This window comes from Oncorhynchus gorbuscha, linkage group LG23 (genome assembly GCF_021184085.1).
Source record: "Oncorhynchus gorbuscha isolate QuinsamMale2020 ecotype Even-year linkage group LG23, OgorEven_v1.0, whole genome shotgun sequence".
NCBI lineage: Eukaryota > Metazoa > Chordata > Actinopteri > Salmoniformes > Salmonidae > Oncorhynchus > Oncorhynchus gorbuscha.
In genome coordinates, this window is record NC_060195.1 from 30,348,629 (window position 1) to 30,364,695 (window position 16,067).

The 16,067-nt window shown below is 46.5% G+C and overlaps 1 protein-coding gene across 1 annotated transcript in view; it reads left to right on the top strand.

Annotated features, from left to right (window-relative positions):
• Positions 1-612: 612 nt before the first annotated feature.
• Positions 613-16,067, top strand: part of LOC124010595 (protein diaphanous homolog 1-like) — a 195,305-nt gene continuing 179,850 nt past the window's right edge. The window contains 1 exon segment of the mRNA XM_046323243.1: positions 613-1,327. Within this exon segment, the coding sequence (XP_046179199.1) occupies positions 1,223-1,327 (105 nt within the window). The 5' untranslated portion in view covers positions 613-1,222.

The following is a 16,067-nucleotide window of genomic DNA, read 5'->3' on the forward strand; positions in this document are numbered from 1 at the left end:
ATACTACAACGTAGGCTATGTGTTACAGCACTGCTTTTGGTGTCCCCCTCAGGAATTGCTCTTGAGAAAATGTAATGTAATTGTCCCCTCCAAAATTGATATCAGATTTTCGCCCCTGCAGCTAGCCCCTTCTTATTAATGGTATCTGTTGCTTTTATACATATCTTACTACTCGAAAATCGTCTTTATTCTCGCTTAAAAAACTCCTGTGGCTTATTTTCAAATGGTCATGTTTCTAAATGTCTGCGCAAGAGTGAAAGTTTCATGTGATTGGATGTTAAGTATTTGACTAGGCTTCCTGTATTTGACATTGTGTTGTTATTTTGCTGAACACTAGATGGTTTCATTTTATTTAATGGCAGTGAAATGAGGTTACTCAAACGAGAGAAAAAAAAATCACCCAAATATAAAATAAATCACCCAAAATCACCCCGTTAGAAAATATAAATGTACTGTTTGAATTTTTATTTAAAAATAAATAAATAAATAAGTGAATCACATTTTTATTTTTGTCGTACACCAGTTTGGGAATACCTAACCTACCGTATCTGTCATCTCTCAGGTGTAGTTCTAGTGCGCATGGCTCCTCTCCCAGCCGTTCCTATTCGTCAGCACAGGAAGAAGACTACTGTGGATGTGTTTGAACGTTGTCACTCGGGAAAGTTAACTTGTTGCAGTAATGGACACGAACATGGGGAAACCCACGACTACCGTGTTGTATAGAAACAACTTGTGGTAGTAGGAAGAACCGTCTTTGTTCAAGATATCTAACGTTAGCCACTACATAGATAGGGAGGCACTCAACATTTGCAAGGATTACGGGCAACCCTCTTTATTTGGGACGGCAACATTAACTAACTAAGAGGGACGGTATAGTTGTCTTTGGTGCAACAACAAAGAGTGGTCAAGAGTGGCTCCTATAAGTTTTCCTTCCGCTGTTTGGGGTACTTTAAATTTCCCTCCTTTTTCCATCACAGGCGGGGTTCGGGTTATTGGCTAGCTAGCCACTCGCTAATAGTAACTAGTCCGAAAGCAGTAACTTTAGGCGAGTACAGACCGGCAGCAGGGTCTACTCAGATCTTTTTTTTTTCGTCGGAAAGGACAACTTTTCATAACTTGGTAGCGAGGCGTCAGTTTTTTTTGTGTGTAAAAATACGTTTATCACCGGGTGTGTTCGTGAGTTTATTTTTGTTCTCCCTTTGAGGAAATTGTCTAAATCACAATGGATCCTAATGCGGGGAATTCTGCCTCTGCTGCTGCTCCCAAGAGCAAGAAGGACAAAAAAGAAAAGAGAACTTATGAAGATGGAGACGGGAAAAAGAAATTTGTACGTATTCATATTTCACTGATTGAGTTAGCTAGCTTATGCACCTCCTGTTCAATGTTACTTATGAGCTCTGATGGCAACATGTTGAACAAGTGTGGACTCATCAACAGTTACTTATTGGTAGAACAAGTGGCTTGTCATTATATCACTTGTAAACTCTGTCTAGCAGACCTGCTTGTGATTATATGTAATTTGCAACCAGTTTAACATTCAGCGTGTTTTCCGAAAACTCTGAAATCTGCAAGGCTAATGTCAAACCTTGGTTTGTGAACACATGAGGAAGTAGTTAGTTTACCACCTGCTGAAAGTCTGAAGTGTTGCAATGAGGGACATTGTAACAAACTTGCATGACTCGCGGTTTGGAAACTGTAACCCGGTAGTAGCAAGTTCTATTGTTTGATTTGGAGATAATTCGGTTAGGGTTTTCAACAGGTTACGGTCTCCGGATTGAGCCAGGGTTATATATTACAGATATGGAATACATGTTATTTTACTCGTCGGCAAGCAACTTCATTGTCTCCCTTGCAGTCTACTATTCGGAAATGTAATTAACACGTCAATGACAAACCATTTTGAATGGGAAGTGGATTTAAATCATCAACATAAAGAATATGCTACTTTGTATCGTAGAGTTAAACAGACGTGGTACATCGCGCTGACTGTAGTAACCTGGTGGAGGTGACGTAGTAACATCATAGCCAGTGAGTAACATCATAGCCAGTGAGTACCCATGGCAAGAATGGGTGTAATTCAATGTGATGAAGATGCCAGCTAAATGTCCATGATAAGCGGTCTGTGTCATTTTTCGGTTGATCATCTCAGCTCTAACACAGAGGTCATTAGATCGACCCTACCTGGACACACCTCTAGCAGAAATAATCCTTCCCAGCATGCACCACTGCCCCCACCTGATGCTCATCCCACCAGACAGAGGCCACTGATTGGCTGATGGTGAACACACCCAGTTAGTTTTAGGACACTGTAACAAAACTCTTGACCTCTACCTGTTGAGTTGTTCAGATTTGGGGGGGGGGGGGGGGGGTTGCAGGGGGATGGCTATTGTTAGTAGACATTCCACTGTGGATAAAAAAGAACATTGAGTGGCTGCTGCCAACACACTGTCATTGACACTGACCCAACTCCAGCCACTTTAATAATGGGAATTGATGGGAAATGATGTAAATGTATCACTAGCCACTTTAAACAATGCTACCTTATATAATGTTACTTACCCTACATTATTCATATCATATGCATACGTATATACTGTACTCTATATCATCGACTGCATCCTTATGTAATACATGTATCACTAGCCACTTTAACTATGCCACTTTGTTTACTTTGTCTACATACTCATCTCATATGTATATACTGTACTCGATACCATCTACTGTATGCTGCTCTGTACCATCACTCATTCATATATCCTTATGTACATATTCCTTATCCCCTTACACTGTGTATAAGACAGTAGTTTTGGAATTGTTAGTTAGATTACTTATTGGTTATCACTGCATTGTTGGAACTAGAAGCACAAGCATTTCGCTACACTCGCATTAACATCTGCTAACCATGTGTATGTGACAAATAAAATGTGATTTGATTTGAGCAGTGTTGTTAGAGATGACATGGCTATGAGGCTGAGTCAGATATATTCATACAGCTGCAGAGTATGTAGCCTAAAGCGAGTGCGCTCTGTCTCCTAACTGGACAAGTGACCCGTGTAAAAAGTCTGCTATGCCAGAGCAAACAGGCAGAGCAAGACATTCGCTCACTGCAGGAATCTCTTCCTCTACATATTTGTACCCTTTCCTCTCTTTGACTGTACATTTTTTGTTTTCTGTAGTTTCGTCATATTTCCTTGCTTTCTGTTCTGTCTTCGGTCTCTGTTTTAGCTCATGTGGTTGAGTTCGATGAGCATCTGGAGGATGGAGCTTTGTTAGGCATGGATCAGGAGATCATTGATCCATAGCTCTATGCTACTGACGTAGCCCACTAGGTGATGATCACTATGGTAGGCCCATGTGTTGAGTCCTTGGATTGGGTGGGTGTAATGTGCTCTTTGTCCCAGTGTCAGTCAGGCTGGACACAGCTTGTCAACTCACTGAGGAGAAAGTGACAGAGGTGATAAAACATGCTGGCTGAAGAGCTGTGTCAAGAACTGTGTCAGTGTATGTCTCTGTGTGTTGGTGTGCATTCTGCATTATACTTGTGTGTGTATGAGGATGGCGAAGACTAGAGAACACGCCATTCTGTGCTACTTCGCTAACTTTAGTAAATCCCTCTGTCTTCCCTTTTAGGGAGTTAAACAAGTTCCTGTTTGTGGGCATGTACCCCACTGCCTTGGTTTACTGAGTGTTCCACACTAACTGCACTGATGTTGGTTCCACCTGTCTTTGATGGTGAATGCTTACTCTGTTGCAGTCAGTTGGGTTTGGTGAATGAACACCCATTACATATGCTTTGTTCTGTCCATTTCACCTCTCCATTTTATCACCGATAAACACTTGCTTTTGACACGTTCTTTGACCTCATGCCACGTTCCTTCCTCGCCAAGGGCAAAGAGATGTTTAATCTACATGTAGGATTATTGTGTGTGTGGTCTGCAGGTGTTTGAACTTTGATGTTAAACTGTATCTGGTGTGTGTCGCTGGGCTGTTCAGTGACAACATGGGCTCACCTTTTAAACTCTTCAGTTGTATTGAAAGAATGGGAGTCATTTCTGCTCTTCTTTGTCAAACATCTTTTTTTCCTGGACAGAATCCTGGGCGTTTTCTCGTTTACACTTTTCTCTTCGTTTAGGAAAAAAATCAGGCTACAGTACAAATCCAGCTATTACCTCATTTTACTATTTCAATGTTTCTTTACTACGTTTCAAGATTTTAGAAGCCAGTTTGAGTTGGTAACTGTGTGTACATATCTGCTTGTCATATGCTAAACAAAGACACAAACCTTCTGACTCTTTAGTCTATATTGTTGCAGGAAGTTGTGCAAAAATGAAAAGCAGGAAATTGCTTTTTTCTTCCCCAGTAACCTTTCTGTCACTACACTACCCCTCCTCCTCTCCATCTATTGTGGCAGGGCCCAGAGGCACCAGTGTGGGTAGGAAATACATTTACACAACTCAACTCACTGTTGATATTTTGGACCATACTCTTAAACTGAGAAGGCGCACTGGGCTGCCTCGTGTCTGAGAAGGCGTACTGGGCTGCCTCGCGTCTGAGAAGGCGCACTGGGCTGCCTCGCGTCTGAGAAGGCGTACTGGGCTGCCTCGCGTCTGAGAAGGCGCACTGGGCTGCCTCGTGTCTGAGAAGGCGTACTGGGCTGCCTCGTGTCTGAGAAGGCGTACTGGGCTGCCTCGTGTCTGAGAAGGCGCACTGGGCTGCCTCGTGTCTGAGAAGGCGCACTGGGCTGCCTCGTGTCTGAGAAGGCGTACTGGGCTGCCTCGTGTCTGAGAAGGCGCACTGGGCTGCCTCGCGTCTGAGAAGGCGTACTGGGCTGCCTCGTGTCTGAGAAGGCGTACTGGGCTGCCTCGTGTCTGAGAAGGCGCACTGGGCTGCCTCGTGTCTGAGAAGGCGCACTGGGCTGCCTCGTGTCTGAAGGCGCACTGGGCTGCCGTCTGGGCTGCCTCTGTCTGAGAAGGCGCACTGGGCTGCCTCGTGTCTGAGAAGGCGTACTGGGCTGCCTCGTGTCTGAGAAGGCGCGCACTGGGCTGCCTCGGTCTGAGAAGGCGCTGGGCTGCCTCGCGTCTGAGAAGGCGTACTGGGCTGCCTCGCGTCTGAGAAGGCGCACTGGGCTGCCTCGCGTCTGAGAAGGCGCACTGGGCTGCCTCGCGTCTGAGAAGGCGCACTGGGCTGCCTCGCGCCTGAGAAGGCGCACTGGGCTGCCTCGCGCCTGAGAAGGCGCACTGGGCTGCCTCGCGCCTGAGAAGGCGCACTGGGCTGCCTCGCGCCTGAGAAGGCGCACTGGGCTGCCTCGCGCCTGAGAAGGCGCACTGGGCTGCCTCGCGCCTGAGAAGGCGCACTGGGCTGCCTCGCGCCTGAGAAGGCGCACTGGGCTGCCTCGCGCCTGAGAAGGCGCACTGGGCCTTACTCTTACACAGAGAGCGATGAACGAGGGGATGGCATAACTCAACTGGAGCCCTGTTAACCTGCCATGTTTAGCCTCCCCAACACACACACACACACTTCTAGTATAAGGGGATGGCATTCCTTAGCTAACCCCTGGTCATCCCAGACACCTTGTTAAACTGCCATGATGTTTCTCTGTCGGTGAGTCTGACCAATGTCTCAGGTGAGAACCTGACCTCTGATCCTCATGGTCGTGGCAGGCCTACTCAGAGCTACTCGCCTGGACTTGTGCCAAAATGCAGGTATTTGTCATCCTATAGCACAATCTACTTTTTAAATAGGGAGTCAACATGTTTTTAGCACTTAGTTTTAATCAGTCAAGGAAATATTTTCTCATGGCCTTCTCTTGTCTCTCTGCAGCAGACATCTAGTGAGCCAATATGTGTGTATGAGCTGTGTGCAGCCATCAGAAGTGCATGGTGCTTGGATCTGCCAAGCATGGTCATGTACACGCACGCCCAATCAACCACATCTAGATCCTCTGTGTGACTGATCCCTGACAGCACTTATCCATTCCAGCTGGTAGACTTTATTTCCTTTTCGAGTCGCATATTTCCTTCTGTGGCTTTGCCACCTGTAGGTTCGGCAGCAGGTTACATCACCATAGTAATGCACACTTCCTGATTTTGTTGTTGTTGCTGTCCAATAGGAGAGTGCTGCACAACTTACTAAGTTGTCTCACCTTGCCCAGACTTAATTTGACCCGAAGATATCCTCATGTTAACTTGAAATTGCCCATTATAATCTTTTAAATTTGGATTCTATCCCAAGAGTATAAATTGAGTGAGACGTCGAACTGGTATCTTTAAGTCATGGCGAAATTCTTGAATGGTGTTATTGGAAATGGTTGCCACTGTCTTGCCCTAGAGTGGGGAGTGGTTTGTGTGTGTAGCTCTGTACTGACGCCCAGGGAGTTGAACTATGAGGATCAGCAGCGACTTACCTACCTGCGTCTAAGTGCTTACTCAGATACTCTTATGGACGTGCAGACATAGACCCCAACTAAGAGGGGGCTTTGTTCGAGGCCTTCTTGTCTAATCCACCCAAACCACTAATATCTATGATTAACAGTGTTAAATAACACGTATATGTAAAAAAACAAACATCTGTTGCCAGCTCAAGTCGCCAACCCCCCCAATGCTCTCTCTCTGGGCTGGACAGCTAGCTACATAGCTACACCCAATTATACTAAAGTCAAAATCACCATGTGAAGTAGCTAGCTAGCTGTAAAATTGTCTAAACAAACTGAACAATTAATGTAGGAGTTCTCGCAGAGGGAGTATAGTCGGTTGCTATGGCAACAGCGGCCCTTTCCCCCAGACACACGGCGCATTGTAAGATGGTACTTGAAGGAGAAACCGAGTTGAATAATTTGGTACACTATTTAGGTTGGGCACATCTAGGCGAGATGTCTACTTCCTCATGACGATATAAACAGATGGTGTGGCCATACTTGTCGAACACATCCATCATCTATTGGCTGATTAGGTGATCTGGAATGCAGGTAATTGTTTTAAAAGTGCTATGAAATGTGATAGTGTGTTCTCTCCAGTGATGAGAACCATGTAGCCAATGTTCCCTCTAATTTTTTGGGGTACTGAGCAAAGTTCAGGTCTGCAGAGCGCAAACTTCCAGCGTGCGTTTACTGTGAACACGGAGGCTGTACCTGTTGAAGTTACTGTTTTAACAGTGGCCAAGTAGGCTACTGTGGTTATGTGATCATAATGTAGGCCCACCATCAAACAGAATGGAGAAAATGCTTCCCCTAACATTTCAACATGGAAATAGCTGTTCTATCATTCAGCCTACAGCAGCAGCCAATGTGTGGTGTTCAATGTAGGCTTACATTCCATGAGGTTTAAATACACCATGCAGGGCTTGACAATAACCTGCTGATCTACTTGTCATTCAGACAAGGAGGTGCCTGAAAATGTGGTGTTTGATGCAAGAAACAACTTTACAAAATGAAATACATGTATTATTCCCATACCATTATTACAGAGAATCAAACAAATTATGCTACCCTCTGCCTATTGGCTACTTATTCAAGCCTTACTCAAAATACAACACTGCCCCTTTAAGACAAAAAAGCTTTTTACCTGACTAGCATTTTAACATTTTGTGCTCTTGATGGAAGCAATCACTCCCCTATTGCTGACTACAAAGGATCTATAACTGGACTAATACCTCACTAACTAGCAAAGGATAAAAAACATGTGCACACATCAAAACAAGCGCATCTACTCACGACCACTCATGCTGTAAACATAGTCCAGTTCAAAGTGAATGGCACAGATCTATACTCCTATATAGCAATGCTATATTTGTATATGGTCCTACTGCAGTTCTCATTGGTTTATGCCGCATCAGTCTGTGAAGATTACGGGCTGAGTAGTGTGTCAATGCAATAGCATCCTACTCCAATGCGTTCTGCCTACAACCAAATGTACTTGCATAGTTGGTTTTATTTCTGTATATTACATTGGTTAATATTGCATTGATTTGATCACAGTTCCCACAGTAAAGGGAAACATTGATAGTGTTAACTGACAGTGAAAACTAGAAAGTTGAGTGAAGTTCAACCTAGTGCGTCTCTGTGTGGGCTGGTATTTCTTCTGCACGGCAGTCCCGGGGAGCTGCACACCTGCTTGCAGATTAGTGGGAACATTGCATGTAGCTGGGACGCGTTCCTATATGATTTCCTGATTTCACAGACTGACCACTTAGAAGTTAAATCATGGGGAAAATTCTTATTGACCATAGACTTTCATCAAATTGACAGGAGTTTCATACTTTTTAATTCTGGGGGTGGATTATCCCTTTAACGTATTATTTTAGCACTGGCTTGAAGTTAGCATCGTTATGCCTAAAATCAGCTTTGTAAATCTAAGTTAGCGTCATGACTAGAGGTTGACCGATTATGATTTTTCAACACAGATACCGATTATTGGAGGACCCAAAAAAGCTACTACCGATTAATCTGCCTTTTAATTTTTATTTATTTAATTAAATTGTTGTATTAATTTTATATATATATATATAAAATCACACAGAAATACGAGCCGTATGTTATTAATATGGTAAAATCCAGAAAACAAAACATTTATCCTTTCAGTGAAATACGGAACCGTTCCGTATTTTATCTAACGGGTGGCATCCATAAGTCTAAATATTCTTGTTACATTGCACAACCTTGAATGTTATGTCCTAATTATGTACAATTCTGGCAAATTATTTACGGTCTTTGTTAGGAAGAAATGTTCTTCACACAGTTCAATGAGCCAGGCTGCCCAAACCACTGTATATACCCTGACTCTGTTGCACAGAACACAAGAGAAGTGACACAATTTCCCTAGTCAAAAGAAATTAATGTTAGCAGGCACTATTAACTAAATATGCAGGTTTAAAAATATATACTTGGGTATTGATTTTAAGAAAGGCATTAATGTTTATGGTTAGGTACACATTGGTGCAAAGACAGTCCTTTTTCCTCGAATGCGCTTGTTAAATCATCACCCGTTTGGCTCAGTCGGCTGTGATTCGATGATACATTAACAGGCACCACATTGATTATATGCAACGCAGGACAAGCTAGATAAACTAGTAATATCTTCAACAATGTGTAGTTAACTAGTGATTCTGTTTAGATTGATTGTTTTTTATAAGATAAGTTAGCAACTTAACTTGGCTCCTTGCTGCACTCGCGTAACAGGTAGTAAGCCTGCCACGCAGTTTCCACGTGGAGTGCAATGTAATCGGCCATAATCGGTGTCCAAATAGCGATTTGTTATAACTTGAAATCAGCCCTTATTAATTGTCCCTTTCGATTAATCGGTCGACCTCTAGTCATTACACTTAACCGGAACATTGCATGAAGTGGCCTGAGCCAAGGAACAGATTCAGTGAGCTCAGTTTCTTTCATAGTTACGATTCAGGTAGCTAGTTCTGTCTTTGGAATACAGAGAGGGGTCATAACCTCTCACTCTCTTCTGAGTGATCTTCTCACTGAAGTTGCCCTCTCTTCCCCGCACTCTATCCCCCTCTCTTCCCTGCGCTCTATCCCCCTCTCTTCCCTGCGCTCTATCCCCCTCTCTTCCCTGCGCTCTATCCCCCTCTCTTCCCTGCGCTCTTCCCCCTCTCTTCCCTGCGCTCTATCCCCCTCTCTTCCCTGCGCTCTATCCCCCTCTCTTCCCTGCGCTCTATCCCCCTCTCTTCCCTGCGCTCTATCCCCCTCTCTTCCCTGCGCTCTATCCCCCTCTCTTCCCTGCGCTCTATCCCCCTCTTCCCTGCGCTCTATCCCCCTCTTCCCCGCGCTCTATCCCCCTCTCTTCCCCGCGCTCTACCCCCCTCTTCCCCGCGCTCTATCCCCCCTCTTCGTTATGTTAGTGTCCATGTTCATTGAAAACTGCTGCTGATTTACACTCACCATGTGCTTCTGCTGTACCCAGGTACAGACAGATGGCCAGGTAGACAAACAAACAGGCAGTCAGACAGATGGCCAGGTTGACAAACAAACAGACAGTCAGACAGATGGCCAGGTAGACAAACAAACAGACAGTCAGACAGATTGCCAGGTAGACAAACAGACAGACAGTCAGACAGATGGCCAGGTTGACAAACAAACAGACAGTCAGACAGATGGCCAGGTAGACAAACAAACAGACAGTCAGACAGATGGCCAGGTAGACAAACAAACAGACAGTCAGACAGATTGCCAGGTAGACAAACAAACAGACAGTCAGACAGATGGCCAGGTAGACAAACAAACAGACAGTCAGACAGATGGCCAGGTAGACAAACAAACAGACAGTCAGACAGATTGCCAGGTAGACAAACAAACAGACAGTCAGACAGATGGCCAGGTAGACAAACAAACAGACAGTCAGACAGATGGCCAGGTAGACAAACAAACAGACAGTCAGACAGATGGCCAGGTTGACAAACAAACAGACAGTCAGACAGATGGCCAGGTTGACAAACAGACAGTCAGACAGATTGCCAGGTAGACAAACAAACAGACAGTCAGACAGATTGCCAGGTAGACAAACAGACAGACAGACAGATGGCCAGGTAGACAAACAGACAGTCAGACAGATGGCCAGGTTGACAAACAAACAGACAGTCAGACAGATTGCCAGGTAGACAAACAAACAGACAGTCAGACAGATTGCCAGGTAGACAAACAGACAGACAGACAGACAGATGGCCAGGTTGACAAACAAACAGACAGTCAGACAGATGGCCAGGTTGACAAACAGACAGTCAGACAGATTGCCAGGTAGACAAACAGACAGATGTGTGAGAGGGTGTGTGTGAGAGAGAGGGTGTGTGTGAGAGAGAGGGTGTGTGTGAGAGAGAGAGAGGGTGTGTGTGAGAGAGAGAGGGTGTGTGTGAGAGAGAGAGAGGGTGTGTGTGTGAGAGAGAGGGTGTGTGTGTGAGAGAGGGTGTGTGTGAGAGAGAGGGTGTGTGTGTGTGAGAGAGAGGTGTGTGTGTGAGAGAGAGAAAGGTGTGTGTGTGTGAGAGAAAGGGTGTGTGTGTGAGAGAGAGGGTGTGTGTGTGAGAGAGAGGGTGTGTGTGTGAGAGGGTGAGAGAGAGGGTGTGTGAGAGAGGGTGAGAGAGGGTGTGTGAGAGGGGGTGTGTGTGTGTGTGAGAGGGGGTGTGGTGTGTGTGTGTGTGAGGGGGTGTGGGTGTGTGTGTGAGAGGGGGTGTGGGTGTGTGTGTGAGAGGGGGTGTGTGTGTGTGAGAGGGGGTGTGTGTGTGTGAGAGGGGGGTGTGTGTGTGTGAGAGGGGGGTGTGTGTGAGAGAGGGGGTGTGTGTGAGAGAGGGGGTGTGTGTGAGAGAGGGGTGTGTGTGTGAGAGGGGTGTGTGTGTGTGAGAGAGGGGTGTGTGTGTGAGAGAGGGGTGTGTGTGTGAGAGAGGGGGTGTGTGTGTGAGAGAGGGGTGTGTGTGTGAGAGAGGGGGTGTGTGAGAGAGAGGGTGTGTGTGTGTGTGTGAGAGGTGTGTGTGTGTGTGTGTGTGTGTGTGTGAGAGGGGGTGTGTGTGAGAGAGAGGGTGTGTGTGAGAGTGTGTGTGAGAGAGAGGGTGTGTGAGAGAGGTGTGTGTGAGAGAGGGTGTGTGTGAGAGAGGGTGTGTGTGTGGGAAGGGAGGGAGGGTGTGTGTGAGAGAGGGTGTGTGTGTGGGAGAGGGAGGGAGGGAGTGTGTGTGGGAGAGGGAGGGAGGGAGTGTGTGTGGGAGAGGGAGGGAGGGAGTGTGGGGAGGGAGGGAGGGAGGGAGTGTGTGTGGGAGAGGGAGGGAGTGTGTGTGGGAGAGGGAGGGAGGGAGGGTGTGTGTGTGGGAGAGAGGGAGTGTGGGAGGGAGAGAGGGAGTGTGTGTGTCAGAGAGGGAGAGGTTGTGTGTGAGGTTCTGCTAATGCATGCTCTGGGTGGGTGTACAGGTACACAGTGTGAAACTTCTCTATGTATCCTCATCATTACGGAGACTCAGGCTTTGGGTTTGGAGCATTAACGAAATGGACACTTCCTCACTGCAGGCATCTCTGTAGTCTCCCCATTCTCCTGGAACAGATGTGATAAGCTGTGAGCCTTGTCTCTCAGTCCGAGTGCAAGTACCCAGCTGTCAACCTACTCACTCTGGAGCCATGCCAATTAGTGGAAGGATAGTTGTACGTGTCCTGGAGGGTCAATACTGGACAGGGATGTGTGGAGGTTTTCAGACAGTCAGATCAAGCTGCTCAGAACAAGGCTGTGGGTTCTGTAACTGCATCGGGGCAGCAAGGTTAACAGAATTATGCTTTGACTTGTTTTTTTTCATTTTAAAATGTACACCGAATAAAAACCATTGACTTCAGAGTTTGGCAAACCGTACAACTCCATGCTCAAATGTTAACAGTTTCCACCGAGAAATGTGCAAAAGCAAATTGAGTGGAAGAACTGTGCAGATTCAAGCTTTAGTAACGGAAGTATTGTCAAAACTCACTTAAATAAATTTAAAAGAATGTGTTGTCAGATATGAAAATATAAAATATCGACACTGAACAAAAAGATCAACATGCAACAATTTTATAGTTACAGTTCAGATATGGCAATCAGCCAATTTAAATAAATACATTTGGCCCTAATCTATGGATTTCACATTATTGGGAATATAGATATGCATCTGTTGGTCACAGATACCTTAAAAAAAAGTATGGCCGTGGATCAGAAAACCAGTCAGTATCTGGGGTGACCACCATTTGCCTCATGCAGCGAGACGCATCTCTTTCATATAGAGTTGATCAGGCTGTTGATTGTTGGAATGTTGGCCCACTCAACTTCAATGGCTGTGTGAAGTTGCTGGATATTGGCGAGAACTGGGACACGCATACCTCGATCCAGAGCACCCCAAACGTGCTCAATAGGTGACATGTCTGGTGAGTATGCAGGCCATGGAAAAACTGGGACATTTTCAGGAATTGTGTACAGATCCTTGCGACATGGGGCCGTCAGTTATCATGCTGAAACATGAGGTGAGGGCGGAGGATTAATGGCACGACGATGGGCCTCTGGATCTCAAAACGATATATCTGAGCATTCAAATTGCCATTGATAAAATGCAATTGGAGGCGGTTTATGGTAGAGAAATTAAAATTAAATTATCTGGCTCTGGTGGACATTCCTGCTGTCAGCATGCCAATTCCACACACTCTCAAAACATTAAACCTATGTGGCATTGTCTTACAACTGCACATTTTAGAGTGCCATTTTCTTGTCCCCAGCACAAGGTGCACCTGTATAATGATCATGCTGTTTAATCAGCTCCTTGATATGCCACAGCTGTGAGGTGGATGGATTGTCTTGGCAAAAGAGAAATGCTCACTCAGGGATGTGCAATGTTTTTGTGAAATAAGCTTTCTGTGCGTGTGGAACATTTCTGGGATCTTTTATTTCTGCTCATGAAACATGGGACCAACACTTTACATGCTGCATTTATATTTTTGTTTGGTATATTTAGGTTATTGAGCTACAGTAAGTGAAATGGAATTACATCTGGTAGGGGAGTTACGGTAACAGCATGGGTCCCTGTCTAATCTATACTATGAATGTCCTCCTATGTTTGGACATCACAGCTCAACACATTTACATTTAAGTCATTTAGCAGACGCTCTTATCCAGAGCGACTTACAAATTGGTGCATTCACCTTATGACATCCAGTGGAACAGTCACTTTACAATAGTGCATCTAAATCTTAAAGGGGGGAGGTGAGAAGGATTACTTATCCTATCCTAGGTATTCCTTAAAGAGGTGGGGTTTCAGGTGTCTCCGGAAGGTGGTGATTGACTCCGCTGTCCTGGCGTCGTGAGGGGGTTTGTTCCACCATTGGGGGGGCCAGAGCAGCGAACAGTTTTGACTGGGCTGAGCAGGAACTGTACTTCCTCAGTGGTAGGGAGGCGAGCAGGCCAGAGGTGGATGAACGCAGTGCCCTTGTTTGGGTGTAGGGCCTGATCAGAGCCTGGAGGTACTGAGGTGCCGTTCCCCTCACAGCTCCGTAGGTAAGCACCATGGTCTTGTAGCGGATGCGAGCTTCAACTGGAAGCCAGTGGAGAGAGCGGAGGAGCGGGGTGACGTGAGAGAACTTGGGAAGGTTGAACACCAGACGGGCTGCGGCGTTCTGGATGAGTTGTAGGGGTTTAATGGCACAGGCAGGGAGCCCAGCCAACAGCGAGTTGCAGTAATCCAGACGGGAGATGACAAGTGCCTGGATTAGGACCTGCGCCGCTTCCTGTGTGAGGCAGGGTCGTACTCTGCGGATGTTGTAGAGCATGAACCTACAGGAACGGGCCACCGCCTTGATGTTAGTTGAGAACGACAGGGTGTTGTCCAGGATCACGCCAAGGTTCTTAGCGCTCTGGGAGGAGGACACAATGGAGTTGTCAACCGTGATGGCGAGATCATGGAACGGGCAGTCCTTCCCCGGGAGGAAGAGCAGCTCCGTCTTGCCGAGGTTCAGCTTGAGGTGGTGATCCGTCATCCACACTGATATGTCTGCCAGACATGCAGGGATGCGATTCGCCACCTGGTCATCAGAAGGGGGAAAGGAGAAGATTAATTGTGTGTCGTCTGCATAGCAATAATAGGAGAGACCATGTGAGGTTATGACAGAGCCAAGTGACTTGGTGTATAGTGAGAATAGGAGAGGGCCTAGAACAGAGCCCTGGGGGACACCAGTGGTGAGAGCGCGTGGTGAGGAGACAGATTCTCGCCACGCCACCTGGTAGGAGCGACCTGTCAGTTAGGACGCAATCCAAGCGTGGCCGCGCCGGAGATGCCCAACTCGGAGAGGGTGGAGATCTCTGATGGTTCACAGTATCGAAGGCAGCCGATTCTAGAAGGATGAGAGCAGAGGAGAGAGAGTTAGCTTTAGCAGTGAGGAGCGCCTCCGTGATACAGAGAAGAGCAGTCTCAGTTGAATGACTAGTCTTGAAACCTGACTGATTTGGATCAAGAAGGTCATTCAGAGAGAGATAGCGGGAGAGCTGGCCAAGGACGGCACGTTCAAGAGTTTTGGAGAGAAAAGAAAGAAGGGATACTGGTCTGTAATTGTTGACATCGGAGGGTCGAGTGTAGGTTTTTCAGAAGGGGTGCAACTCTCGCTCTCTTGAAGATGGAAGGGACGTAGCCAGCGGTCAGGGATGAGTTGATGAGCGAGGTGAGGTAAGGGAGAAGGTCTCCGGAAATGGTCTGGAGAAGAGAGGAGGGGATAGGGTCAAGCGGGCAGGTTGTTGGGCGGCCGGCCGTCACAAGACGCGAGATTTCATCTGGAGAGAGAGGGAGAAAGAGGTCAGAGCACAGGGTAGGGCAGTGTGAGCAGAACCAGCGGTGTTGTTTGACTTAGCAAACGAGGATCGGATGTCGTTGACCTTCTTTTCAAAATGGTTGACGAAGTCATCTGCAGAGAGGGAGGAGGGGGGAGGAGGATTCAGGAGGGAGGAGAAGGTGGCAAAGAGCTTCCTAGGGTTAGAGGCAGATGCTTGGAATTTAGAGTGGTGGAAAGTGGCTTTAGCAGAGACAGAGACAGAGGAGGGAGGAAAATGCCAGGTCCGCAGGGAGGCGAGTTTCCGAAAGGATGCCAGGTCCGAGCCACGGAGAGGGCAGAGGATTAAGTCAAAGGATGCAGAGAGGGAGGAGAGGAGGGTACAGAATAGGAGATAGGTTGGAGAAGGTTTGAGCAGAGGGAAGAGATGATATCTTTTACTCTTTACTGTATTGAACTCTGCTATCCAAACTTGTGAAACATACTTCTATGATTTTCACTACGTAAAAGTATGTGGAATCCTGATCATCCAACATCTCATTCCAAAATCATCAGCATTAATATGGAGTTGGTACCCCCTTCCCTTTGCTGCTGTAACAGATGTTGGAACATTGCTGCGGGGACTTCCATTCAGCCATGAGCGTTAGTGAGGTCGGGCACTGATGTTGGGCGATTAGGTCTGGCTCGCAGTCTGCGTTCCAATTCATCCCAAAGGTGTTAGATGGGGTTGAGGTCAGGGCTCTGTGCAGGCCAGTCAAGATCTTCCACACAGATCTTGACAAACCATTTCTGTATGGACCTCGCTTTGTGCACGGGG